Source organism: Balaenoptera borealis, assembly GCF_965194805.1.
Source record: "Balaenoptera borealis genome assembly, chromosome: 1".
NCBI classification, from domain to species: Eukaryota; Metazoa; Chordata; class Mammalia; order Artiodactyla; family Balaenopteridae; genus Balaenoptera; species Balaenoptera borealis.
The window spans coordinates 193795374-193818771 of NC_138860.1; the positions used below are offsets into that span (position 1 = coordinate 193795374).

At 69.1% G+C, this 23398-nt stretch overlaps 3 protein-coding genes across 6 annotated transcripts; 2 read left to right on the forward strand and 1 right to left on the reverse strand.

Annotated features, from left to right (window-relative positions):
• Nucleotides 1-108: 108 nt before the first annotated feature.
• Nucleotides 109-8559, forward strand: LOC309606229 (arf-GAP with coiled-coil, ANK repeat and PH domain-containing protein 3-like). Of its 2 annotated transcripts, XM_082343046.1 has the most exons (10): nucleotides 109-631; nucleotides 4437-4494; nucleotides 5208-5327; nucleotides 5536-5589; nucleotides 6755-6813; nucleotides 7248-7431; nucleotides 7867-7911; nucleotides 8054-8149; nucleotides 8230-8304; nucleotides 8423-8559. In XM_082343046.1, exons 1-10 carry the CDS (start codon nucleotides 585-587, stop codon nucleotides 8441-8443), a joined length of 759 nt encoding a protein of 252 aa, XP_082199172.1. In that variant the 5' UTR covers nucleotides 109-584; the 3' UTR covers nucleotides 8444-8559. The 2 variants fall into 2 exon arrangements, with proteins under 2 accessions (XP_082199172.1, XP_082199173.1); XM_082343047.1 differs by lacking the exons at nucleotides 7867-7911; nucleotides 8054-8149; nucleotides 8230-8304; nucleotides 8423-8559 and adding an exon at nucleotides 7741-7860.
• Nucleotides 8560-8635: 76 nt separating this feature from the next.
• Nucleotides 8636-15055, forward strand: ACAP3 (ArfGAP with coiled-coil, ankyrin repeat and PH domains 3; the record flags this gene model as incomplete). Of its 3 annotated transcripts, XM_082342755.1 has the most annotated exons (14): nucleotides 8636-9483; nucleotides 9570-9621; nucleotides 9860-9960; nucleotides 10034-10229; nucleotides 10380-10597; nucleotides 10677-10746; nucleotides 10865-10959; nucleotides 11038-11243; nucleotides 11412-11516; nucleotides 12525-12623; nucleotides 12707-12927; nucleotides 13131-13240; nucleotides 13389-13499; nucleotides 13590-15055. In XM_082342755.1, the coding sequence occupies 14 exons, from the start codon at nucleotides 8636-8638 to the stop codon at nucleotides 13735-13737; spliced, it is 2580 nt and encodes an 859-aa protein (XP_082198881.1). In that variant the 3' UTR covers nucleotides 13738-15055. The 3 variants fall into 3 exon arrangements, 2 of the variants coding, with proteins under 2 accessions (XP_082198881.1, XP_082198882.1); XR_014231666.1 differs by lacking the exon at nucleotides 13590-15055 and having other exon boundaries at nucleotides 13174-13240; nucleotides 13389-13458; XM_082342756.1 differs by lacking the exon at nucleotides 12525-12623.
• Nucleotides 15056-15488: 433 nt separating this feature from the next.
• Nucleotides 15489-22795, reverse strand: SCNN1D (sodium channel epithelial 1 subunit delta). The gene is given in 13 exon segments (XM_082378604.1): nucleotides 15489-16077; nucleotides 16080-16320; nucleotides 16403-16417; nucleotides 16419-16658; nucleotides 16662-17255; nucleotides 17457-17497; nucleotides 17500-17777; nucleotides 17779-17910; nucleotides 18087-18277; nucleotides 18353-18444; nucleotides 18447-18553; nucleotides 19111-19157; nucleotides 19159-22795. Coding segments are annotated over 13 exon segments (3096 nt in total). The 5' UTR covers nucleotides 19702-22795; the 3' UTR covers nucleotides 15489-15502.
• Nucleotides 22796-23398: the final 603 nt, after the last annotated feature.

The following is a 23398-nucleotide window of genomic DNA, read 5'->3' on the forward strand; positions in this document are numbered from 1 at the left end:
CCCCGCCCAGGCAGCCTCGCTTGGCCGCCCAGGGCGGGGGGCGGAGGCGGGGCCAGACTTAGGGAGCGGGTGCAAAGTGCCGACCCAGGGGAGACAGCACCACGCAGACTCGCACGTTCCCGCGGCCACTCGCCCCCCCCATCCTCCCGCCGCAGTCCGGCCGAGCGCTTGTTGCCAATCCCCCGGGTTGCCTAACGGCCGGATCGCTGGAACGCGCGGGGCCCGACGGCCCCCGCGGCTGTTGCTGGGCCCACCCACACTTCCGACAGCCTGCCCGAAGGGGGCGGGACGTCGGGGCGTTTGGCGACGCTCCCCGGCGGTGACAGCTGGCGGCGAGCGCGGGCGGCGGACTTTGGCGAAGTTCCCCGGCGGTGACAGCGGACGGCGCGCGCGGGCGGCGGACTTTGGCGACGCTCCCCGGCGGTGACAGGCGGGGCGGGGCGGTGGCGCGGCGGCCTCGTTCCGGAGCGGGCGGGCGCCGAGCGCGGCGCGGCGCGGCGCGGCGCGGGCGGGCGGGCCGGCAGGGGATGCCGCTCGGGGCGCCGCGGTCCTCGTGCCAGTGAGCGCCTCGCGCCGCCGCAGCCATGACGGTGGAGTTCGAGGAGTGCATCAAGGACTCGCCGCGCTTCAGGTGCGCCCCCGGGGCGCGGCGCGGCCCTTTGTGATCCGCGGGGTCGCCGCCCCTCGGGGCACCCGGGGCCGCCGGGGGATGGGCGCGGGCGGGGGTGCCGGTGCCGCCTTTGTGCCCGGCGCCGGGGCCGGAGGCGAGAGCAGGAGGACACGTCTTGTACAAAGCCCGCAGCGCCCCGGCCCGAGAGCCCGGAACAAAAGATGCCCCTTGTGCTGCTCGCCGCGCGCGGAGGGTGCGCGCGTGGGGCGGGGCGGCCGCCGGCGCGGCCACCTCTCCGTGGGAGTGTCCGCCCCGCTTTGTGTCTGCACCTCCGTGCTGGCCACCTGCACAGGGCTGAGACCTAGCCGGGCGCTGCAGCCCGGCTGTGGCCAGGGTCGTCTGGGTGCGTGGGGCGTCTGCCCATGGAATCTGTCTTGGTCCGCGTGCCCAGAGCAGTCAAGGGGGCAGGCAGCTGGAGCCTCGGTTAGGGCCTCGGGCGGCTGCTTGGCAGGGGTGACCTAGGCACCTGGCGGGGTGGGGGCTACCAGAGCAGACTGGGTTCTAGGGACTGGTGGAGGTCCTGCGCTGTGGCCGGCCCTGGGTTTGTGCTTTTAGTCCTTCCTGGGAGTGCAGGCGGGCTTATTCGTGTGGACACGTTCATGCTGCGCGCGCATCTGCTTTAACGGGGCACCTCCCGTGTGTCAGGTGCTCATGCTTGTGCTCGTGCTCGGGTGCACACGTGTGAGTTCTGCCCCTCTGCACCCTCCCTTGAGGTGCCAGACCTTGGACGTGAATGTGTGGGTGAGCTGCACCCCTGGACTGGCTGCTTGATGTGTACGTCCAGACTAGTGATGGGTGCACGCACACGTGTGCATGTGTCACCTCTGGGTGTGAATACAGATGCATAGTGGGTGTGTATCATAAAAGTATCAGTTTAGGCACTAAACATGTGTTAGTTTGTTCCTGTGTGGATCTCAGCACGGGGTACGTGTCTATACACGGCATCCACGAGTACACCCGTCTGCGTGTGAGTTGCGCTGCTGCGTGCATGCATGTCTGATGGCATGTGTGCATACCTGCCATGCCTCTGCACACTCGCACTTGGCCGTGCGTGTGTGCGCGCGCGTGTGCTGGGTCTTTGGGGTGTGTTAGCCGGAGGGCCTGTGTGTGGGTGCCTGGCGGGCCTCAGCACCAGTGCCCTTACCCCTGACTCCCTAGAGCCAGCCCCTTGCCCAACCGCCACACAAGGGGTCAGCAACAAAAGCCAAGGAAGGCTGGATGAGGGGTAGGGGTCGGACCAGAGCGTGGCCCCAGGCCCTGGGCAGAGTGCTGAGGGCCACCCTCTGTGTTCTCCTATCTTCTGTTCCTGACTGCTTGAGGGAGACGGTGTAAGCAACTCAGGCACCCGTGATCCTGGGCCCCCAGCACGGCCCAGGCGGTGGGCGGAGGTGTAGCCGGGGCCTCAGCTGGGGGCCTGGTCCTGGCTGAAGCACCCCAGCGTCACCCTGGCCCCTGGCTGAGAAGCCTCGTGCTCTTCCTCCCCATCGCGGAGGGGCCCAGGCCCAGCTTGCCTGGTTGGATCAGGGCCACTGGCACCCCATTCACCTCCAGGCCTTCCCTCCCACACCAGCCCACTCGCGGGTGGCACCCACGGTGCGGCAGTGGGTGCAGCAGCGCCTGGGCTTTGGCAGGCTTCCTTTGAGAGTGCCCAGCCAAGCCCGGGCTGGGGTCCAAGGAGATCCCCCGACCTTGGGCCACAGAAGCTGCACCGGGTGGGTTTTGGTTGGGCTGAGATGTAATGGCTTTTGAGGCTTTTCTGGGGTCCCCTCGTCAGCGCTGCTGAGGATGTAACCTGGACTTCCTGGAGGCCAGCCTGGGGGCAGGGGGTTAGGGCGGGGCCAGGCAGGAGAGTGTGGTCAGCGATGCAGAGCCCCAGCCCTGGGAAGGGGGACACTGCGTACGCGCCCTTGGCCTGGGGGAGCCCCACAGCCCCGGGATGCACGTGGCTGGAGGGGTCCAGACTCTCTCAGACCGGCGGAGTGCCGCTCACCCCTTGTTCTTGGTGCCCCCTCCCCTGGGTGGGGCTTCAGGCGCTGAGTCATGGCTCTGGTGGGGGAGCTGGCCTCACCCTCTTCCCCAGCATCCAAGCTGTTGAGGAAATCCTGGAGGGAGAGCAGGAGAGGAGGCCTTGGTCCATGGGGGTGGGGAGGAGAGACCTGAGGGGCGTGGGGCCCCCGGGACGGACTCTGCTGAGCGCCCACCTGGTCCCCGTGAGCCCACTTGTCAGCATCTGGTGCGTCCCACCCTCACCAACTCTCTAGGGACCAACCCCCCATCCCGGCCCAAGGGTGACAGCTCTCCACGCAGCTGGCCAGGGCAGTTGGGGTGGCTGGGCCTCCAGGAGCTGCGTCCCCTTCTTCTGGGTGGGTGGTCCTTCCCTGCCCTGGGACCCTCGGAGGGGGAGGGGGAGGCTACAGCAGCGGTCAGGGTCCTGCAGTCTCAGGCGGGGGCACCTGCGGGCCGTGGGCCACCACCGGTCCAAGCAGACATCCCCTCTGACCCCTTCCTTCTCTGGAACTCAGACGCCCCTCAGCCCGTGGGGAAGGGATAGGGGCTGCTCAGAGAGGAGGAGGGTGGTGGGACGGTCCAAGGGCCCTGACGGGGCAGCCTGGCACTCACCCCATACCTCCTAATTGAGGGCATCCCGAGCTGCACCCCACGTGAGGGACTAAGTCCCTCCCCCCCAGGCCTGGGAAACCCTGGAACGTGCCCTCTGCCAGCCGCGGGGGCCGCGAGGGGCCGCTACACCTGGACAGCCTCCTCTCTGCCCGGCCCTGCCCTGGCCCTGGCCCTGGCCCTGCCTCTGGCCGCTGGCCGGAGCTCCTTCCCTGTTGTCCCTGGTCCCCAGGAGGCCAGATGGGCCCAGCTCGCCAGCTGAGTGGGGTGGGGAGGGCAGGATCCTGGCCCTATTTCCCTGTTTCCTGTTCCCGGAGTGTTGGGGGGTGTCACGTGCCTGATCCATCTGCCTCTCGCCTTGCCTTCCGGGATTCTCCGTCCACTGGCTTCTCTGGTGATGTCATACATTAACTCTTCCCTCCCCAAGGCAGCCCCATTGCCAGGCCGCCCCCCGGGAGTGGGCTCCTCCGAGGTCTGACCCACTGCTCCTGCCAGGCAGACAGGACCTACTTGGTATTTTGAGGTTGGGGAGTAGGCAGGAGGTAGGGGCACGCCTCTGCAGGCGGCTCACGGTGTCGTGGAGCAGCTCCCGGCTGCGGGCTCTGCTGAGACAGGTCTGCCCAGCGCCTGCCAGCCCCAGGCCAGGGTGGGCTGCAGCAGAAGCTGAGGGGTGGGGGGGTCCAGATGGGGTTTGGGGTCAACTCTGAGCCCTGGAGAGGGGCAGGGGCTGGGCTGGGGGGGTGACCAGCGAGGCCCTGTATGTGCACCTCCACGGGGCCCCGGCCCCTCCCTCTGTGCTAGGGACCTGTCTGGCCACCCCCTTCCCCCCATCCACAGACCCCAGATGGGGGCCTCTATCTGCCTGGGGTGGCAGTGGGCCCTGGTGGCTCTGCGGCTCTGGAGTCACCGTCCCAGTCCTGCCACCTCCCCACCTCCCTCTTCCATCCCCCCTCACCGCCAGCCTCCACCTCCTGGTCTGTTTGAGGGGCGCGTGGAGGCAGGTGGGCCTGCAGGGGCCAGTGGCCGTCGGCAGAGTAGCCCCTTCCCACCGCTGACCCCTTTGGGGAGGTGCCCGGGAGGCGAGGCCGAGCTGAGTCGGTGGGGGAGGCTTGCTGCAGGCGGGTCTCCAGCCACCCTGTCGCTGTCGCAGGGCAACTATCGACGAGGTGGAAACGGACGTGGTTGAGATCGAGGCCAAACTGGACAAGGTGAGGGGGACCTGGGGGCACACGGAGGGCCCGGGGCTACTCTCCCTGCCCCCCGCGCGGCCCTGGCCCAGCTCACCCACGGCCACCAGTGTGAGCACGAGTGTGCGTGTGCACAGCACGTGGGCCTGTCCATCACCGGCCTGTCACACCCGTACCGGGGTGTACATGCCACACACACACCTGTGTCTGCCGGGTCTCCTCCCGACAAGCCAAGCAGGGTGGGGGGCCTTGGCGGGGGGCGGGGGCAGCTGCCAGGGGGCTGTGCCTCCGAGTGCCTGGGTTAGGGGCCAAGGGCACAGGCAGGGGAGGGAGGAGGGCACAGGCTTCAAAGCCAGAGGGAGGAAGGAGGGGCGGCACCCCTGAGCCCCTTGCCGGCTGGTCCTGCTGACCCTTGTCCGGGACCACACGCCCCCCCACCCGCCCCCGGGCCCTGGGTTCCCTGCTTCCGGCTTCCCTCCCCTGCTCCCACCTCCCACCCTGGAGCCGAGGCCTGGGGCACGCCAAGCTGTCCCCCAGCACCAGGTGGGCTCAGGAGGGTGGGCGGGCGGACGGGCAGTGGCCTTCCCTTCCCGCCCGGGGCTGCTCAGGGGCAGCTGTGTCATGGGCACTGACGGACCCTGAGCTGAATTCCGGCTGCCCTGTCCGGGTCCCTGCCCGTGTGGCCTGGCCTCTTGGTGGCGTGAGTGTCGCCCCATCCATCGTCCTGTCTGCAGCTGGTGAAGCTGTGCAGTGGCGTGATCGAGGCTGGCAAGGCCTACGTCACCACCAACAGGCTCTTCGTGAGTGGCGTCCGTGACCTGTCCCAGCAGTGCCGGGGCGACACCGTCATCTCGGTGAGGGGGCAGCTGACCTCTGACCTCTAGTCAGGGGCGGGCGTGGGCAGACAGCCCCTCAGGGTGCCCTGGCCTTGGGAGCAGGTGGGCGTCTGCGCTGGGCTGCGGGGGCCACTCTGTGGCCTGTGGGTGGGAGGTGCCAGACACTGGGGGCACGGCCGTCCCATCTGAGCAAGGGTCTTCCCCCACCCACCCACCCTGCCCCCAGGAATGTCTGCAGAGGTTCGGAGACAGCCTGCAGGAGATGGTCACCTACCACATGGTGAGCCCTGGCCGGGTGGGGGCGATGGGGGGGGCGGAGGGGAGGGGAGGAGAGGGCAGGGCCCACCCACCCGGCTTCCTGATCGTCGTCCCATCCACCCCCATCCCAGGCAGCCCCCGCCCCCACCGCTGCGGGCTCCCTGCAGGCCCCGCCCAGCCTGGAAGGCTCTGGGCTGGCTCCGCGTGAGCTGAGCTGGCAGGGGCGGGCGGTGGGGGCGGCCACGTCTCTGCTCCTGCAGTCTGGCCCGCGGGGGGGCACATCGCTGAGACACTGCTGTGTCCCAGGTGAGGGCCGGACCGCTAGCGGGGAGGCACCTCGACCCTGCCCGGGGCTGAGGGCAGCGGGGGCTTGGGGTGGGCAAGGCCTTAGAGGGTCATCCAGGGCCACCCGGCAGGGGTCATGGGCCAGGCGATGGAAGCATCTCCCAGGCTGACCCCACAGCTAGCGGATGACTCCCAACACCGCTGCTACCCGGGCTGGGTCTGCGTGACCTCGAGCCCCTCGGGGCCCCCAGTGTGGACACACAGAACAGACCGAGGCACACGTGGGTGGTCAGACCGTGGCCTGGAAACCAGAGCCCCAGACTAAACAAGGGGCCCATCCCCTGTAGGGGAAGTTCAGAAATAAACCAGCGCCGGATGGCTCGTCCTGCCCCATGTGTCTGTCTGTCTGTTCCTGGTCAGGCCCCAGTGCTCTCTCCGCATCGAGGGGTCTGATTCCGGGTCCAGCCGGTGCTGCAGGGAGGCCCCACCCTGCCCCCAGGCCAGATTACTCGGGAGCTCCGGCTGCATCTCCATCCCTCTTACTGCAGGGCTGGGCATCCCCCACGTGGCCTCCCGAGGCCTGGGCGATGGGTGTCCCTCGGGACTCTGTGTGCGCCTGCCCTGTCCGGGCTGATGTGGGGTGGGCCATAGGAGGGGGTCCATCTGGGACAGCGTTGGCTTCTAGTCTGGCTGAGAGCCAGGTTGGGGGGACGGGAAGGTGGTCACAGCTGTCGCCTCTGGCCGCCGACCCAGGCCTGGGGGCCCGTGACCCTGTGAGGCCGGCTCTGTGAGGGTGGGGCTGGGCGGGCCTTTCCCTGGTTCTCACCTGAGGGGACAGGGGCCTGGCCTCTGGGGTCATGTGGGGACAGACGCCTGACGCCCGCACCCTCCTTTGCCCCCAGATCTTGTTTGACCAGGCCCAGAGGTCTGTGCGGCAACAGCTCCACAACTTCGTCAAAGAGTGAGTGGCCCCGAGGGAGGCCTGGCCTCTCCCGGCCCCGGGAGGTGTCGGGGTGACACCCACGCTGGAAGGGGGAGCAGACGCAGCTACGCTTGATCTGGGAGGGTCCAGGGGCCTTGGCAGGGGTCTCAGCCCAGTGCTGTGTGTACAGCTGGGGACCCCCCGAGTGGAGAGTCTGGAGTCCGGGGTGAGGCTGGGGGTCACCCCAGGCTGGACCAATCCTGGGAGTGAGGTGGTGAAGGGGGAGGGGGCCCCAGCTCAGGGGAGGGGCCTGAGGAGGAAGAGGCAGGGAGCGATGGCTGCGGGGGTGGGGGAGCAGGGCGGGAGCTCTGGAGCACAGAGGGGCGGGGAGCAGGGAGAGCGTTTCAGAGAGATGGGAGACCCCACGTGCACCCCTCCTCGGACCCCCTGGCCTGACGCCCACCGGCCTCCAGAGATGTGCGGAAGTTTAAGGAGACTAAGAAGCAGTTCGACAGAGTTCGGGAGGACATGGAGCTGTCCCTGGTGAGGAATGCCCAGGCCCCAAGGCACCGGCCCCACGAGGTGGAGGAGGCCACGGGGGCCCTGATCCTTGCCCGGAAGTGCTTCCGCCACCTGGCGCTGGACTACGTGCTCCAGGTCAGCCCCCGGGCGTTCCCGTGTCCCTGCAGACGGGGAGCTGGTGTCTGGAGGGGCCCCTCTGGCTTGAGAGAACTTGAGATGCTTGGGAACGGACATGGGGGGCGGATGCCCACGCAAAGGCCCGGAGGTGGGGATGGGCTAGGGACAAGCCAGGGCTGTGGGCTGCGGGGGCGGAGGCCTCGAAGACCTTGCTGAGGCAGGCCTTGGAGGGACTTGGAGCACGGGAGAGAATCTGTGGCTTTGCCTATGGGAGGGACCCAGTGTCCTGAACTGCGACCATGAGAGGATGGATGCGCACCTGTGCAGGGAGCTGAAGATGAGCTGGAGGTCTCGGGGGACCACAGCACCCTGAGTGGACAGTGTGGCAAGGTCCAGGTCGTGGCCCAACCTTGGCCCTGACACCCCTTCACCTGTTCACTCCTCCCCTGGCAGATCAACGTTCTCCAGGCCAAGAAGAAGTTTGAGATTTTGGATTCTGTGAGTGCTGGATGAGGGGGAGGGGTTGCCCTCGAGTATAGGCACGTGCCGCAGGCGTGCTGGGTGTGGGTGCAAAAGCTGGGGCCCCGGCCACTGCCCCTGGGGGCGGGGCCTCACCTGCGTGCCCCCCCCCACCCCCCAGATGCTGTCCTTCATGCACGCCCAGTACAGCTTCTTCCAGCAGGGCTACAGCCTGCTGCACCAGCTGGACCCCTACATGAAGAAGCTGGCGGCTGAGGTGAGCCTGTGGGGAGGGGGCCCCGGGGCCAGCTTGTCAGGGGAGGGGGTCCACGTCCCTCTCTGTGCCCCTCCCCACAGCTGGACCAGCTGGTGATCGACTCAGCAGTGGAAAAGCGGGAGATGGAGCGCAAGCACGCCGCCATCCAGCAGCGGGTGAGGCCCTGCAGCCCTGGCCGCCCCCCGAGGGGCCCCGGGTCCACTGCCCCTCACCCTGCTCCATGCGAGGACCTGGGGGGCCCAGCGTACAGACACGCGCCCCGTCCCTTCCCAGGCCCACCCACTCTCAGGCTGACTCTGATCGTCTTTGAACTGCAGTCAGAGGAGGGGGTCCCCATCCCTCAGGGTCTCAGCACAGTGGAACGGTCACTTAGACGCCAGCGCCAGCCCCCTCAGCCCACAGACGCTGCGGCTGCAGCTGGGACGGGGATTCTACTGCGGCCTCGTCTGGCCGGCCACAGCTGGCCTGGCGCGGCCCGGGGCAGAGATGGGCTGCGGGGCGGGAGCTGCCGTCCCCAGCCGGCAGGGAGGGGGCAGGGCTTCACTCACTGGCTCTCTCTCCCTCCCGCCTCTCCTGCTCCCGCCCTCAGACGCTGCTGCAGGTGAGTGGGCGCCCACCCTGGGGGGAGGGGGCCCCCGGTGGGCAGGGCCTCTGCCCTTCCCGCCCCGCGGCGTTTCAGCACCAAGGACACCTCCACGGCCCCAGCGCGGCGGCCCTGAGCAGCTCCCAGAGCGCGGCCCGCTCCAGCCGAGGTGGCTGAGCTGGGACCGCGTCCCCTGCGTCCCCTGCGTCCCCTTCGTCCCCTTCGTCCCCTTCGGGAGCAGCTGCAACTGTCCCTTCCCGCCCCCACTCAGCCAGGGGAGCAGGTGGCTGGGCCTCCTCTCCCACTGCCGGACACCCAGGACAACGCTCAGTGTCTCCCCAGCCCGCGTGAATGGAGCTCTGTCAGGCTGGCCGGGGCAGCCCAGCTGGCGACGTGAATGGGGGGCAGCTTCCTTCCTGATGCCAGGGCCTGCTGCTCTGCCAGGCTGGGGGGTGGGGGCTGGAGCTCTCCGGGCCCCCAGCTGTGACGGGAGGCGTCTGCCCCCACGGGGTTTCGGGTCAGGAAGCGGCTGTGAAGACCCCCCCTCCACCTTGCCTCTGGGGCAGCCGGAGAGGGCGGCGGTGTCCCCGCAGCCGCGGGCGGGTGCTCACTGGGGGCCGGGCTCCGACCACCCCCAGGACTTCTCCTACGATGAGCCCAAGGTGGAGTTTGACGTGGACGCTCCCAGCGGTGTGGTGATGGAGGGCTACCTCTTCAAGAGGGCCAGCAACGCCTTCAAGACGTGGAACCGGTAAGGGAGGGCCCTTCCTCGGGGGGTGCAGGGCAGACATGGGGGCCGGCCCGGCCTGACCCCTCCTGGCCCATCCCCCTGCCCAGGCGCTGGTTCTCCATCCAGAACAGCCAGCTGGTCTACCAGAAGAAGCTCAAGGTGCGCTGGGCCCAGGGCAGCAACGCCCGGGGCCTCCCCACCGGGCCTTGGGGTGGGCGATTGGTGGGGGGCGTCACAGGGCTGAGGACGCTGATGGGCACCAAAGCCCGAGTGGCCAGGGACAGAGGCCACTCAAGTCTCAGCCGGTCCGCCTCTCTTGAGTGGAGCAGTGGATGGGCGGTCGGTGCGGGGCAGGGCTGGGTGCTGAGTGCAAGGGCCACGGCGGTGCCGCCCGCAGGACGTGCTGACCGTGGTGGTGGACGACCTCCGGCTCTGCTCCGTGAAGCCCTGTGAGGACATTGAGCGGAGGTTCTGCTTTGAGGTCGTGTCGCCCACCAAGTGAGGAGGCCCAGCCCAGGGCGGGTGCGGAGGGAGCCCCTGCCCGCCCGGCCTGACGGCCCCCTCCCCACAGGAGCTGCATGCTGCAGGCCGACTCGGAGAAGCTACGGCAGGCGTGGGTTCAGGCTGTGCAAGCCAGCATCGCATCCGCCTACCGGGAGAGCCCTGACAGCTGCTACAGCGAGGTGGGCCCTCCAGCGCCCTGCACACGCGTGCACAGCTCCCGCAGGCCGCACGCAAGCACGTGTGTGCATTGTGTGTACGCGCACGTGAGTGTGTGCACACATGCGGGCGCAGGCTCGGGCCTCAGGGGCCCTGGCCTGTGCCGGCACCTGCGTCTGGGGAGGAGGAGGGGCCCCGCTGGGGAGACTGGGGCTGGAGCCCCCAGAGGGCTGAGCGACCCCTCACCCTGTCTCCAGAGGCTGGACCGCACGGCGTCCCCGTCCACAAGCAGCATCGACTCTGCCACGGACCCTCGGGAACGCAGCGTCAGGGGCGAGGGCGCGCTGCAGCGTGTGCAGCGCGTGCAGCGCGTGGCTGGGAACAGCCAGTGCGGCGAGTGTGGGCAGCCGGACCCGCGCTGGGCCAGCATCAACCTGGGCGTGCTGCTCTGCATCGAGTGCTCGGGCATCCACAGGTGGGACCACTGGGCGGCCAGGCGGGGCGCGGGGGCCAAGACGTGCCCTGACTCCCCCTCCCCCCGCCTTGCCATCCAGGAGCCTGGGCGTCCACTGTTCCAAGGTGCGGTCCCTGACCCTGGACTCGTGGGAGCCGGAGCTGCTGAAGGTGTGGGGGGCCGTCACAGGCCGCTGGGTGGCGGGGGGCGGGGGGCGGGAGCCAGGTCTGCAAGCTTGGGGGGCGTTCGGTGAGCTGGGCTGATGCCCGCACCACCCTCTCCTGCCAGCTGATGTGTGAGCTGGGAAACAGCACCGTGAACCGGATCTACGAGGCCCAGTGCGAGGGGCCGGGCAGCAGGAAGCCCACGGCCAGCAGCCCCAGGTGAGGTCGGGGGCAGCCTGGGCGGGGCCAGGGGACCCCCGGCCCACGAGGGCAGCCTCACGTCCGGTCCTGGTCCAGGCAGGACAAGGAGGCTTGGATCAAGGACAAATATGTGGAAAAGAAGTTCGTGCGGAGGCCGCCCTCGGCACCGGCCCGGGAGGCCCCACGGCGCTGGCGGGCGCAGAAGTGCCAGCGCCACCACAGCTCCCCCCGTGCCCACACCACCCGCCGCGGCAAAATCCGGATGGAGCCCGTCCCGCCCTCTGTGGCTGCTCTGTGCTCAGGTGGGAGGGGCTGGCAGGTGCGCCCCAGCTCACAGGCCTGGGCAGGGCGTGAGCCTCCAGACCCTGGATCCCAGGGAGGCCGGGGTGAGGGGGGTAGGAGGGGGGCAGGGCTCACGGGCACCCCAAGCTCTGCCCACCTCCCACCGCGGCCTGGTTCCCGCCCTGCAGGCTCCACAGAGCCCAGGTTCCGCAGGGACTCCCTCTTCTGCCCGGATGAGCTGGACTCCCTCTTCTCCTACTTCGACGCGGGGGCTGCTGCAGCCGGTCCACGCAGTAAGTCCCCTGCTGCCCACCCCCCCGCTCAGCCGGGGCAGCGTGGCAGGGGCCAGGCACGCTCGCCTGGAGGGTGGATGAGTGCGGGACAGCCGCGGCCACTCGCTCAGGGACCGGAGGGACGGGCTTTCCTCGCAGGAGGGACTGGTCGGGGGATGGGGAGAGTTTGGAGGTCAAGCAGGGCTGAGGCTGGGACAGTATCTCGAGGGGCCAGGGGTAATTTGGCCACTGGCTTGGAGGCTGGGGCCATGACCCTCAGGAGTGATGTGGGCGTGTGTGCTGTGTGCACACAGGAATGTGTGTGTAAGGGCATGACTGTGCTCCCAGGTGAACGTGTGTGAGTGCATGTGCATACGTGTGTATATGCGTGGGCGTGTGCCCATGCACATGTGCACGTGCCTGCTGGGGGCCGGACCGGATCCCGAGAGACAGTTGTGTGCATCTTCCCCAACCCCTCCTGGAGTTTGGGGTGCAAATGCTACAAGTCAGGGCTCTCCCCCTGTTAACCGTCTGTCAGCACCCACTGGCCTGGGGCGTGTGGGCAGAAGACGTAGGTTGGGGCCAAGAACTGGCTGGGCTGCTGGGGTGACGGGGGTCCCCTCGGGCAGCAGAGGGCGCTGTCTCACCATCCCTCAGCCTGGGCTCATCTGTGAGGGCTGCCCTCGGGTGAGCAGGGCCAAGTTCGCTCACTGCTGCCTGGGGCTGTGTCTGGGGTTTGGCAAAGACCCCACCTCTGGGCGGTGACCGCCCCGCCTGCACTGGCCACAGCTAGGGCTGACCTGAGAGGGTGGGCTTCCACCTGTGGCTGTGCTCCTCCTGGGGGGCCGGCGATCCTGGCTCTTTCAGGCTGTTACTTGATTCTCTCCCCTTTCCTCCCATCCTGGGCAGGGCTCCCGTCTGCCTCACCCCCCAGCATCCCCCGGAGGGCGGGTGGGGTGCCAGCCTTCCCGCAGGGCCGTGGGAGCAGTCAGAAGCGCTCAGGACCTCCTCTGCTTGCGGACCCTGCAGGTCTGAGCAGCGACAGCGGCTTAGGGGGCAGCTCCGACGGCAGCTCGGATGTCCTGGCCTTCGGCGTGGGCTCCGTGGTGGACCGCGTCGCTGAGGAGGGTGGGTGCGCAGCTCCCCAGTCTGGGCCCGCCTGTCCCCCACCGCGGGCCGGGTCGCCGGCCCTGACCGCCCGCTCCTCGCAGAGGGTGCCGCGTCGGAGGAGTCCAGCGGCGAGGCGGACGGAGAGGCGGAGGCCTGGGGCTTGGCGGACGTGCGCGAGCTGCACCCCGGGCTGCTGGCGCACCGTGCGGCGCGCACTCGAGACCTCCCCGCACTGGCCGCGGCTCTGGCGCAAGGGGCCGAGGTCAACTGGGCCGACGCGGAGGACGAGGGCAAGACGCCGCTGGTGCAGGCTGTGCTGGGGGTAAGTGGGCGCAGGGTTGCACCCTTCCACGGCGCGCACGCGGGGCCCTTGCCCTCCGCTGAGGACCGGTCTTGGTCCTGCTGGGGCGCCCAGGGTGGCGTCGGGGTGGGGGTGGGGGGTAGGGGGGTGGGGGGACAGGGGCCCTGCAAGGGACCATTTCTGTGGCTCCGCTTGGTCTGAACCCACCCCCCTCCACCCCCCAGGGTTCCTTGATCATCTGTGAATTCCTCCTGCAAAACGGAGCAGACGTGAACCAAAGAGACAGCCGGGGCCGGGCGCCCCTGCACCATGCCACGCTCCTGGGCCGCACTGGGTAAGTCGTGGGTGGGCCGCCCCACCCCTCCCCCCTCCCCCTCCCCTCCCCTCCCACCCCTCCCCCCCACCCCCCCTCGCCCCCGTGGGCCCGGGTCGCCTGCCGGTACCTGCCCAGGGCCCGCCCCGACTTGCCCCTCCGCCCTCAGCCAGGTCTGCCTGTTCTTGAAGCGGGGGGCGGACCAGCACGCCTTGGACCACGCGCAGCAGGACCCACTGAGCATCGCGGTGCAGGAGGCGAACGCAGACATCGTCACGCTGTGAGCACAGCACGGGGGGTGGCGGGGGGTGGTGGGCGGCGGGAAGTGGGCGGCGGGTGGAAGCGCCTCACGTGGCTCTCCCTCCTCCAGTCTCCGTCTGGCGCGCATGGCCGAGGAGATGCGTGAGGCTGAGGCGCCCCCCGGCCAGCCGGGCCCCCTGGCTGGCAGCAGCCCCACCGAGCTCCAGTTCCGCAGGTGCATCCAGGAGTTCATCAGCCTCCACCTGGATGAGAGCTAGGGCGGCCGGGCCTTGGCGGGACCCCCACCGGCCCATTTCCCGAGAGCCCCGGAGCTCCTGGAGCCCTGCTGCCTGCTCCGCCCCGCTTGGAGTTGCCCTGACCCCTACGGCCCGGAGCAGGACCCCAGCACTGAGTCTTCTGAAGCTCCATGTCTCCCCCGGGAGGTGCTGCATCACCCCACCCAGGGACCCTGTGTCTTCGGGTGACCCCTCCCTAGGGGGCCTGGGTTGCTCGTGTCACAAACCACTCTCAAGGCCCCACGTCACCTCGTGCCCCTCTCTGCTCCCCCAGGCCCGTGTCACCTCATGACCCTCTATCCCTGGGGCCCATGCCGCTTGGTGCCCCACTCTGCCCTCAGGGCCTGTGTCACCTTGTGCCCCCACTTTACTGCCCAAGAACACTGACCTGATAGTAGGGGCCCTCCCACACCCCCGGAACCCCTCCACTAGGCCCTGGGGCTGGCGGCTGGCCGCCAGCATGTAGCGAGGGCAGAAGGGGCCACCCATCCAGGGAATCAACCCGCGTACCTCACTTAGTGACCCCAGCATCCAGGCTGGGCTTCTTGGGTGCTTGGGGGGCTCTGGCCTGGGGCCTCAGCCCTGGCTGGGTGCGGATGTCCCGAGGCCGTGTGGCTGGCCATGCAGGCCCTCGTGCCCCGCAGCCCCGCCCATCCCCCCCCCCCCCCCCGCCCCGCCCGCCCGCCCGCCTTTTCCCACAGCGGGTGGCAGGGGTGTGGCTCTTCCCACCCCTGCATCCGATGTCCTTTGTCTCCTTTGTCACGGACTGAGGGGTTTTCTACAATGACCTCGTTCTCACTTTGTCTCGCGTCTTTTCTCTGGACTCAAGGACCACTTTGACCCCCAGCTCTGCCTGCTGCTAGGGGAGGCGCCTGCAGCTCAGCCCTGCCCCCTCACCAGCCTTTCCCCCCCACCGCCGGCTTGGCCCATGGGGCCTCGGCTCACTCCCCAGGGCCTTCTGATGCCTTCTGCATTCCCCTTCCCAGAGCCCTGGGGCACTGGCTGGGCCTCTCCCCAGCTCGGGCCCTCGGCCAGGCCAAGGCCAGTCGGTTGCTCACTATGCAAGGACTGCCCAGGGAGGCCCCATGGGCAGTAAGGTGGGTGCGGACTGGGCCCCCAGCTCCCTCGCCTGCTGGCTGTGACCCCTAGAGAGCAGCATTAACGCCTTCCTCTCTCCCTGCTTGAGCTCTGCCCCCACCTCCCGCCCCACTGCCTGCATCAGGGCCTCTGCTGCGGCCTCGGCTGGCGGGACCCGCCTCCGTTCCAGATCACGATTAATAAACCGGCCGCTTGCACCTGCCGCCTCGCCTCACCCACCTCACTCCGCTCTGTCTCGGCTGGGGAGGGGGGCGGTCTCTGTGTCCCCTGCTTTCCCCAAGGGGAGGCCCTGTGTGGGACAGCACCAGTCGTGCCCCCAAAGGATGTAAGCCAGAGCCCGGTGCCCCCACCGGCGGCCTGATGGAAGCCAGGGCTGCTTTGATTAAAACCAACTCCTGATACCCCGTTCCCTGGCCCCTCTGCCCTGCTCTGGGGTGGACGCCACCCGGCGAGGACGCTCTGGACCTGGCCTGGTCCCCTGGGCAAGCTCTGGCCCCACGTCCTCCCGCTCCCCAGCTCCCACCACGCCCGTGACTGAGGAGGTGGAGGTGTGGCCTGAGGGTTTCAGCTCGCTCGGGGGGGGGGGGGGGGGGGGTGCGGCGGTGGGCGCGGCAGGACACACTCCAGCCACCGGGTAGAATCACCCATTTTACTGCAAACGGGCCCAGGTCACTGAGTGCCCGGGCCTGGCCCTGCCCTTCCTCCCACTGGCCCTGAGCGAGGGAGGCTCTGCCCGATGCCTGCACACGCCTACACAGAGGTGTAGACAGACACACTCCCTTGGGGCGCCCCCCACCTCACGCGTGCGCGCGCGCTCCTGCACACGGGCAGATGCTCCGCCACGCCCTGAACGCGAGGATCCCGAGCGGTGGGGACACCCCCTGCTCCCTGCCCCGGGCCTCCCTGAGACCTGTGAGGTCACCGCCGGGCAGGCAGCTGCGCTAAGGAAGGCCCCGTGTGCTGGCGCCTGGCGCCTGCCCGCCCTCGGGCTCCGGTGCCGCTGCTTCTTGGGCCCCGGGTTTGGCTCGGCTGGCCGGTGGGGGGGCCCTGTGGGGCGGGACTGGCCGGCCCTGGGCAGCCGGGAGAGCCCACTGCTGCCACGGCTCCCAGGGTCAGGCCAGTCGCAGGCTGGTTCAGGTGTCAGGAGTTTCCGGGGCCCACACCGGGCTGACCTCCAGCCAAGACCCCTGCCAGAGCCCCTGCAACATCGTGAGGGGTGGAGCTGGGCCCCCGGGCGTTCAAAGTCATGCCTGCAGCTACCCGGCCACCAGCCAGCCTCTGACTTGGAGCGGGCACCCCTGTGGCTGCCCTGGGCTGGCCCCGAGCCCCGCGGAGCTGGTGGCAACACAGCAGCAGGGCGAGGGCCGCGGCGTCCAGCAGCAGCTCCAGCACCTCCACGACTGAGAGGATGCAAGAGCCAAACCACAGGCTCCAGAGGCTGCCCGTGGCTGAAAGCAGCTGCGGCACCTGTGGGTGTCGGCGGGCGGTGAGCAGCGCGTCCCGGGGCGCCGGCCCTGCCCCACCCCCGCTGCTAGGCACGGTGGCTCATGGAGTAGACGGGTGTCCTCGTCCACCGTGCGGTAGCTGAGCTCCTGGTAGAAGATGTTCACCTTGGCCAGGTTGCTCCTGCGGCGGGGCGCAGGCGAGAGGGGCAGGGCCTTGGACCTGCTGGTGGGGCCCTCCCTGGGGGTGCTGGAGGGCAAGGATGGCAGGGGGAGCGGCCAGGATGTGACCTCAGCAGGAGGGGGCTGCACCCACCTGGGGCTCGGGCTCCGGGGGCCTGGCCTGCCCTGCACACACAAGGCTCACTGTGGCCGCAGCCCCTCCCCAGGCGCTGCGGGGCAGTGTGAGGGCAGGGCCTCGGGGACACAGGTCAGTCCGGGAAGGGCTCTCTGCCCATGAGGCCCCACTGCGAGCCCACCCCTCACCCCGCTTCCGGGACTCACGGCTGACTTGGAGGAAGGCCAGCTGGAGGTCCCAGCGGAGAGGTTACACGAAGACTCCCTGGGAGAGACAGACCCCATCACATCCCTGCGAGGTGCCTCCGGGTGGACCCCACCCCGGCACTCCCCACTCCCCTGCAAGGCCGGGGGCAGCAGGAGGCGCAGGGAAGCCGGTGGGTCTCTAGGTCCTTGCAGAGGCGGTGGAAGCAGTGACCTGGGGAGGGGGTCATGGGTGAACCTGCTAGGAATGACCCAGGGGCAGTGGGGAGGTTTGCCCTTGACGGGGCAGCCTGGGACTCTGCCCCCTGCAGCCCACGCAGGCCGGCGGGGTGGGGGGCTACCCCAGGCCGGGCGCCGCACAGAGCTGCAGTACTGGGCCCCCGCAGGCAGGGGGTAGAAGCAGCAGCCGCAGGAGCGGGTCTCCACCACCAGTGGCTGGAAGCAGGAGACCAGGCAGGCCTGGGGGAACAGCGGGGACTGGAGCTGTGGGTCCAGGACAGCCGCCCCTCTCCCGGGCCTGCCTGCCTGCCGCCTGCCCACCTCCCTCCCACTGGCCTGTCCGCCCCCCCAGCTCCCGCTCCTTGACTTAGCACCCCCCACTCCCCGACCCCTTCCCTGGGCCCCTCCCCCTGCCTTCATGCCCCCCACGCCCAGCCTCACCCACCTGGTGCAGGAGGTGTTGTACAGTAGTTGCCCGTCACGCCCCCCGTGCTGTCTGTGCGGTGCCCACAGGGGCTCCAGAGCCGGTGCACCTCGTCCTGGGGGGAGGGGGTGCGCCTCAGCTCTGCCGCCCTGCCCTGGAGCCCCTCTCGGATGCCGACGGTGGTCTCCGTCCCTGGCCGGATGCTGAAGCCCCGGTGCTCCAGGAGGGACGTGTGGTCACACGTGTGGCTCGTGACTTCGATGCCGGCCTCCATGGACAGCAGAGGGAGATGATCGTGCTGCTCTGGCCCGAGGACCAGGCTGATCCCTGGGGGAGGCCGGCCTGGACACCCCGCCCACACCCGGCCCGGGCTGGCACTCAGCATGGGTGAGGCCGGGGTGCTGCGCGGCCCAGACACCGTTGAAGGTGTAGCAGCTGCCGTAACTGGAGTGGTGGGGGGTCTGGAAGCGTCTGGAACCAGGGGCCACGCTCAGACCCGCACATGCCCCCGACCCGTCACCCTGCTGCGTGCAGCCCCGGGGCTGCAGGGAGGGGACCACAGCTGCCTTATCTCTGGAGGGAGCCGTGGGGCCGGCAGACCACTGCATGGGACGTGGCGGGGCGATCAGCCACCCGCCTGCACTCACCGGGCCTGGCGGTCCTGGTCGTCGTAGCGGCAGGAGAAGACGAAGCATCTGCCGCGTCTGTGGTGGCTGTCCTCGTGGGCAGCAGGCGGCAGGGCCAGAGTGTTCGCGCAGTGGAAGCGGTACCACTCCCGGGCGGCCGCCACGCCGGAGGAGTAGGCCTGCTGGATGCAGTCGCCACCGGTGCTGTTACGCTGGGCGGCACGGGGTCAGCATGGGGCTCCAACCTGCCGCGTCCCATGCAGACCTCCCAGGGCTGGGACACTCACCAGTTTGCAGCCCACTCTGTTCTGGCCCCACAGGGGGCTCAGCCTCTGGAGGCGGATCCCGTGGTCCAGCTGGAGGGTGGGCTCGGGGCCTCGGCCCCCGGGACGTCCACGCTGTCGCTGAAGTTGAACCCATACAAGGAGTAGATGTTCTCCCGGGCAAAGTTGTCCAGCGCCCGCAGGGGGCGGCGGGCTGGGTGTGGCCTGGGGGCAGGGCCAGGGTGGGGGGCAGCGGAGTCAGAGCCAGGCCCCGAGTCCCCACGACAGCCACGTGCACTGCGGGGAGAGCCACGCTGGTCCCCACGGCACTGACCCGGGTGTCGCGGAGAGCAGAGCGACCCCCATCCCCCGCCGTCCTCAGAAGCCTAGGAGGGGGTTCTGAATCGGGAGCCGTGGCTGCAGAGGGAACTCAGACCCCCAGCCTGCCTGCCCCACCCACCGTGGACCCCACCACCCTCTGGCTCGTTCACGGCCCCTCCCTGTCTTTGCTCCGGCTGCCTCTCCACCTGGAGCGTTGCCCTGCTCCCTTCTCGGGGGGCCTGCTCTTCTGGAAAGTCCCCCGCCCCCCTCCCCCTCCCCGGGCTGCCCAGCGCCTCAGTGTCCCTCCAGGGTGGCAGTGGTCACACCAAGATTCCGCTGGCTCTTCTTGCCCTTTAGCCTGCTCCCGGGGCACAGGTCTGGGGAAGGCAAGTCGTCCACGATGGGGGCTCCCGCTGTGACTGCACCTGGGGAGGGGCCCCCAAGCTGGCCGCAGCCCTCACCGGTGTGGGTTCATGTCGCACAGGGTGACCGACGGGAAGAGCTTGCGCTGTGCTCCGCTCCGAGTGCGTGGACACTGTCATGACGGCCGGGTAGCGCCAGTACTGCTCGAAGAGGGGTCCAAACTGCCAGCAGAGCAGGCCCAGGGCCCCCGCGAGCAGCAGCGCCCAGGACGCGGTCTTGAGGCGGTTCTGGCTGGAGCAGACAAGGCGGATGGTGCCGTGGATGGCGGCGTTGGTGCAGAAGAAGGTGACCAGCTCCCTGAACGAGGCGTGCAGCTCCACCAGCCTCTCCCCACGCTCCTCCTTGGGCGGTGGCGGTGGTGGCGATGGCGGCAGCTGGGGGCATGTCCGGGTCCCCGGCCCCCCACCAGCTGCTTGGGCCACGGCTCCAGCCTGAATCCCAGAAGCGAGCCTCAGTGGGGTCCCAGCCCACCGTCCGGTCTGACCCCACCCAGGTGTCCCCACCCGGGGCCATGCCATCGACTTCCATTCTCTGTCCCTGGGAACTCCCGGGACCGTCGCGTCCCTCAGCCGCCAGTGGCCCAGCCTGGCCTGCTGAGGCTCGAGAGGCCCCATCAGAAGCTGGTCCATACTTGGGACCGACGCTGCGGCCCTCCCCTGTGATGACCGGCGGGGCACCAGGCGGCCTCCGCGGGTGTGTCTTGTCATGGCCAGAGCCGAGCCTGGGCGGTGGGGCAGGGACAGCAGGGGACATGGTGTTCAGGCCACACCTGGCCTTGTTTGCAGGCAGACTCGAGGCTGGGTGGGTCTCTGCTGCTCTCTGCCAAGTGGGGCAGGGACCTCTGGGGAGGGGCAGCCAGGTGACCTGCTCAGGGTGGGCCTAGAGCCCAGCGCTGGGGATTGACGGGACTCTGGGCCTCAGCGGCCTCCACCCACCCTCAGCGGCCAGCAATGGCCACCTTGACTGGGGCCGGTGGAGCCAGGCAGGTCTGGCCACATCTGGGCCAAGGGTCAGGCCCGTAGACCGTTGGGCGCTGCTGGCCTGGGGTGGGGTGTCGTCCACCGAGCTGAGTCCCCAGGGATGCTCCATTCGTGGGCCTCGGGCTTCCGGAAAAGTAGGCAACAGGCTGATGGGCCAGACGTGGTGGGGATCTGAGGGCCGCAAGGAGGGGGACCCGAGGTCTGCCTGGCCCCCATTCCCACCCGGAGGCTCCAGCGTCCCAGGACCCAGGTCCCCCAGTGCGCAGGAGCCCTGACCAGGTCAGGCCTGCCGGTCCGGGACACGCACTGAGTCACTGCCCGGGCCTCCTGCGGACTTCCCACAGTGTCCCCATCTTGGTCTGAATCATTAGGCCTCTCACACTTGGGGTGTAGCCCCCTGGGTTCTGGCCCCTCCAGCCAGTGGGGCCTGGGCTGGCGCTTGGGGAGGGGGCTGAGCCAGAGGAAGGGCCTGGTGCGTTCAGCTGGCACTTGCTGGGCTGGACACCCGAGCGCCAGCCAGCTGCGTGGGGCCCAGGCCTCGGGTTTGTGGAGGTGGCCTGGCCAGGGGCACGTGCCAGCACGGGGTGCTGATGGTGGGTCCCACACGGGTCAGAGCGCTGCCCACACGTGTGGCCCGTGATCACACTGAGCCCTCACAGGGAAGGCAGGACCCTCAGCCCTGTGATACTCGCGAGGCAAAAGGGGCTCCAGAAGTTTCTTTCGGACTCTGTACCGGCCGCCTCCCACCCCCGCTGGAGCTGGCGGGGCAGGAGGAGGGCGGCTCTGGAGACTCAGGCACGTCCAGGGCTTCCTGAGACGGGGGGCGGGGTCCCGACACTAGGGCGGATGTGCTGGGGCGAGTGTGGGCACCGCGGGTCCCCAACGCTTCAGCCGCGCCAGGAGCAAGGGTGCATGGCCCCTTCACGCGGCACACGCACGCACACACACGTGCACGGACACACACCTCTCACACACAGCAAGCCCTCTGTCAGTGGGGGTGGCGTGATGAAGGTGTGTACGGGAGCCCCTGCCCTCTCACGTGGGATGTGGCCCCTCCACTTCAGGCAGGGGAGACCCCGAGAGATGGCCTGCCCCAACTGCCCCGGCCACGGGCCACCTCAGGCGCTCCCTGTGTGGGTGCCTCCAACCTCCCGTGCTGGGTGGCTGCAACAGTGGCGGTGCTGGTGGTGGTTCTAGCAGGTGACAAAGCGGACCGCGGCCGGCGCTGGCCAGGCAGCCTCCTATTTATAACAGGCTGGGCGTGGGGCGTGGCGGTGGGGAGGGGCCCGGCTGGGGGCAGTCACACCTGCTCTGGTCCTGGAAGGGGAAGCCTTTGGCTGCAGGCACCGGCGTCCTTCCCCGGGGGAAGCTTTCCTGCCCAGGTTCCTGGAGCCAGGCCTGGGGCCCTGGCCCTGGCTCGGGTGAGGGGCCCGAGGTTTCTGGAGGGCGAGGAGGGACCGCCGCTGCAGCAGACCCTGCACGCCCCCTCCCCTGTCCACTCTCCTCCAGCCTGGCCTGCAAGGATGCTTGCTCGCCTCCACCTGCCAGGCCTCTGACCACAGGTGTTTGTGGCCAAGGGTCGCTGGGAAGGGGCCTACATTCCCAGAACACAGGGGTCCCCCAGGGCTGGCTGCCCAGCCCCTGGGACAGGCGCAGAATGTGGGAAGGAGTTGGGGCCTGGGTGGGAGGTGGCGCCCACAGCTCAGCCTCCCAGGAGATACTAAGACCATGCACCACCCACGAAGATGGCACCACACCCTAGGGACACACCATCTCGGATGCTGAAACCCTCGGCCTCAGTGTGGTTGCATGAGGCCAGCCAGTGTGCTGAAGGCAGGACAGCCCCAGGGTGACACGCTGGGGGACCCAACATGGCTCTAGGATGACCCAGAGGCCTCGCCATCCCAAATGACCAGACCCTCAGCCTGGTCCCAGGCTTGAGGGGTCGGCTCAGGCCCTCTGCCCCTCCCCACACAGGCTCTGGGTTCCTGACACCCCACCCCAAATCGGTGCTGAGGACCTGGGCTGAGATGAGGGAGGAAGCCCCCACCTCCACCAGGCCCTTCTGGTGGGGCCTTGGCTCTGAGGAGGCGTGAGGTCACCAGCCTCGTGGCTTTGCAAGGAGGCAGATGGCCAGAGGGGACCTCTGGAAGAGGGAAGTCACGCTTGGGGAAGAGCTGACCCTGGACTCACCTGGGCGTGAGTGCGAATCACAGCTTTGTCACTCATCGGCTGTGTGACATTGCCCAAGTTACTCAACCTCTCTGAGCCCGTTTCCTCAAGTACAAAGTGGGACTGAGTTTCCTCGAGGCTCAGAGGTGAGACCAATTGATGTCACTGGGCCAGTGTCAGAGCCCCTCCTTCCTCCTCCTGAGGAGGCCACCCCAGAGCCTGCCTTTGAGAGGGCAGAGACACAGAGACTGCATCCAGTGGCAGCGAGGCCAGCAGCCCCCTCCTCCCTTCTGGGCCCGTCCCCTCGCCTGCCTCACCAGGCCCCTCCAGTCCCCGGAGGAGCAGGAGGTGCTGGCTGGGGCAGGACAGGGCGTCCCCAGCTCCCGCACAACATGGGCCCATGTGGCCCCTCCTTGACGACTGTACGTTGAAAGGATTAGAGAAGGGACAGGTGGAGGGCCCCCGTCCCCCGCCCTCTCCCCAGAAGGACGGCTGGCCCTAGCCTGCTGAGCACGGCCCCAGTGGGCCTTCAAGTGGTGGCCTTCACCGAGGCTGGGCCTAGAGGCACCAAGGCGTCCCCTTGCAGGCCGGGGGCTGCCCCGCCCTCAGGGACAGCTCAGAGTTGGCCCTGGGGGGATTCCGGTGCAACAGACGTGAAGTCTGAGCCCATGGGCTTTGCACGTGTGTGCGGGATTCCTGGGGCGGTGGGCAGGTGGGGGCATCCTCCCCGCCCTGGGGCTGGACCATCTGGAGTCCGTGCCCGCCGGAGGGTAAGGGGCCTCCTCGGTGCAACTGCAGAAACTCTCCATCCCCCAGGCATTGACCGCAGTGGCAGGCAGGGGCTCCTGCCACCACAGAGGGGGCTCCGGCCGGCTGCGGTGGGCAGAGTGTGTGACGCTGCCCGTGTGTGGCTCAGGGTCCGGCTGTGGGTCTGCCCCACACCTGTGCTTGAAACACCCTGGTGCCTCATGGTGGCCTCCCTTGTAGAACTCTCCGTGAGCTAAAAACAGCTGGGCCCACCCTGTGTGGGGATGGCAGAGCCCGGGTTGGGGGGAAGGCGGGGGAGTGAAGGGCAGGCTGAGCTATTTCCTGAGCGTGGCAGCAGGAGGTGGGGCCTGGGGACTGCCAGCCTCCCCAGGACGAGGGAGGGCCAGCGCCGGGGGACACTGGGGGC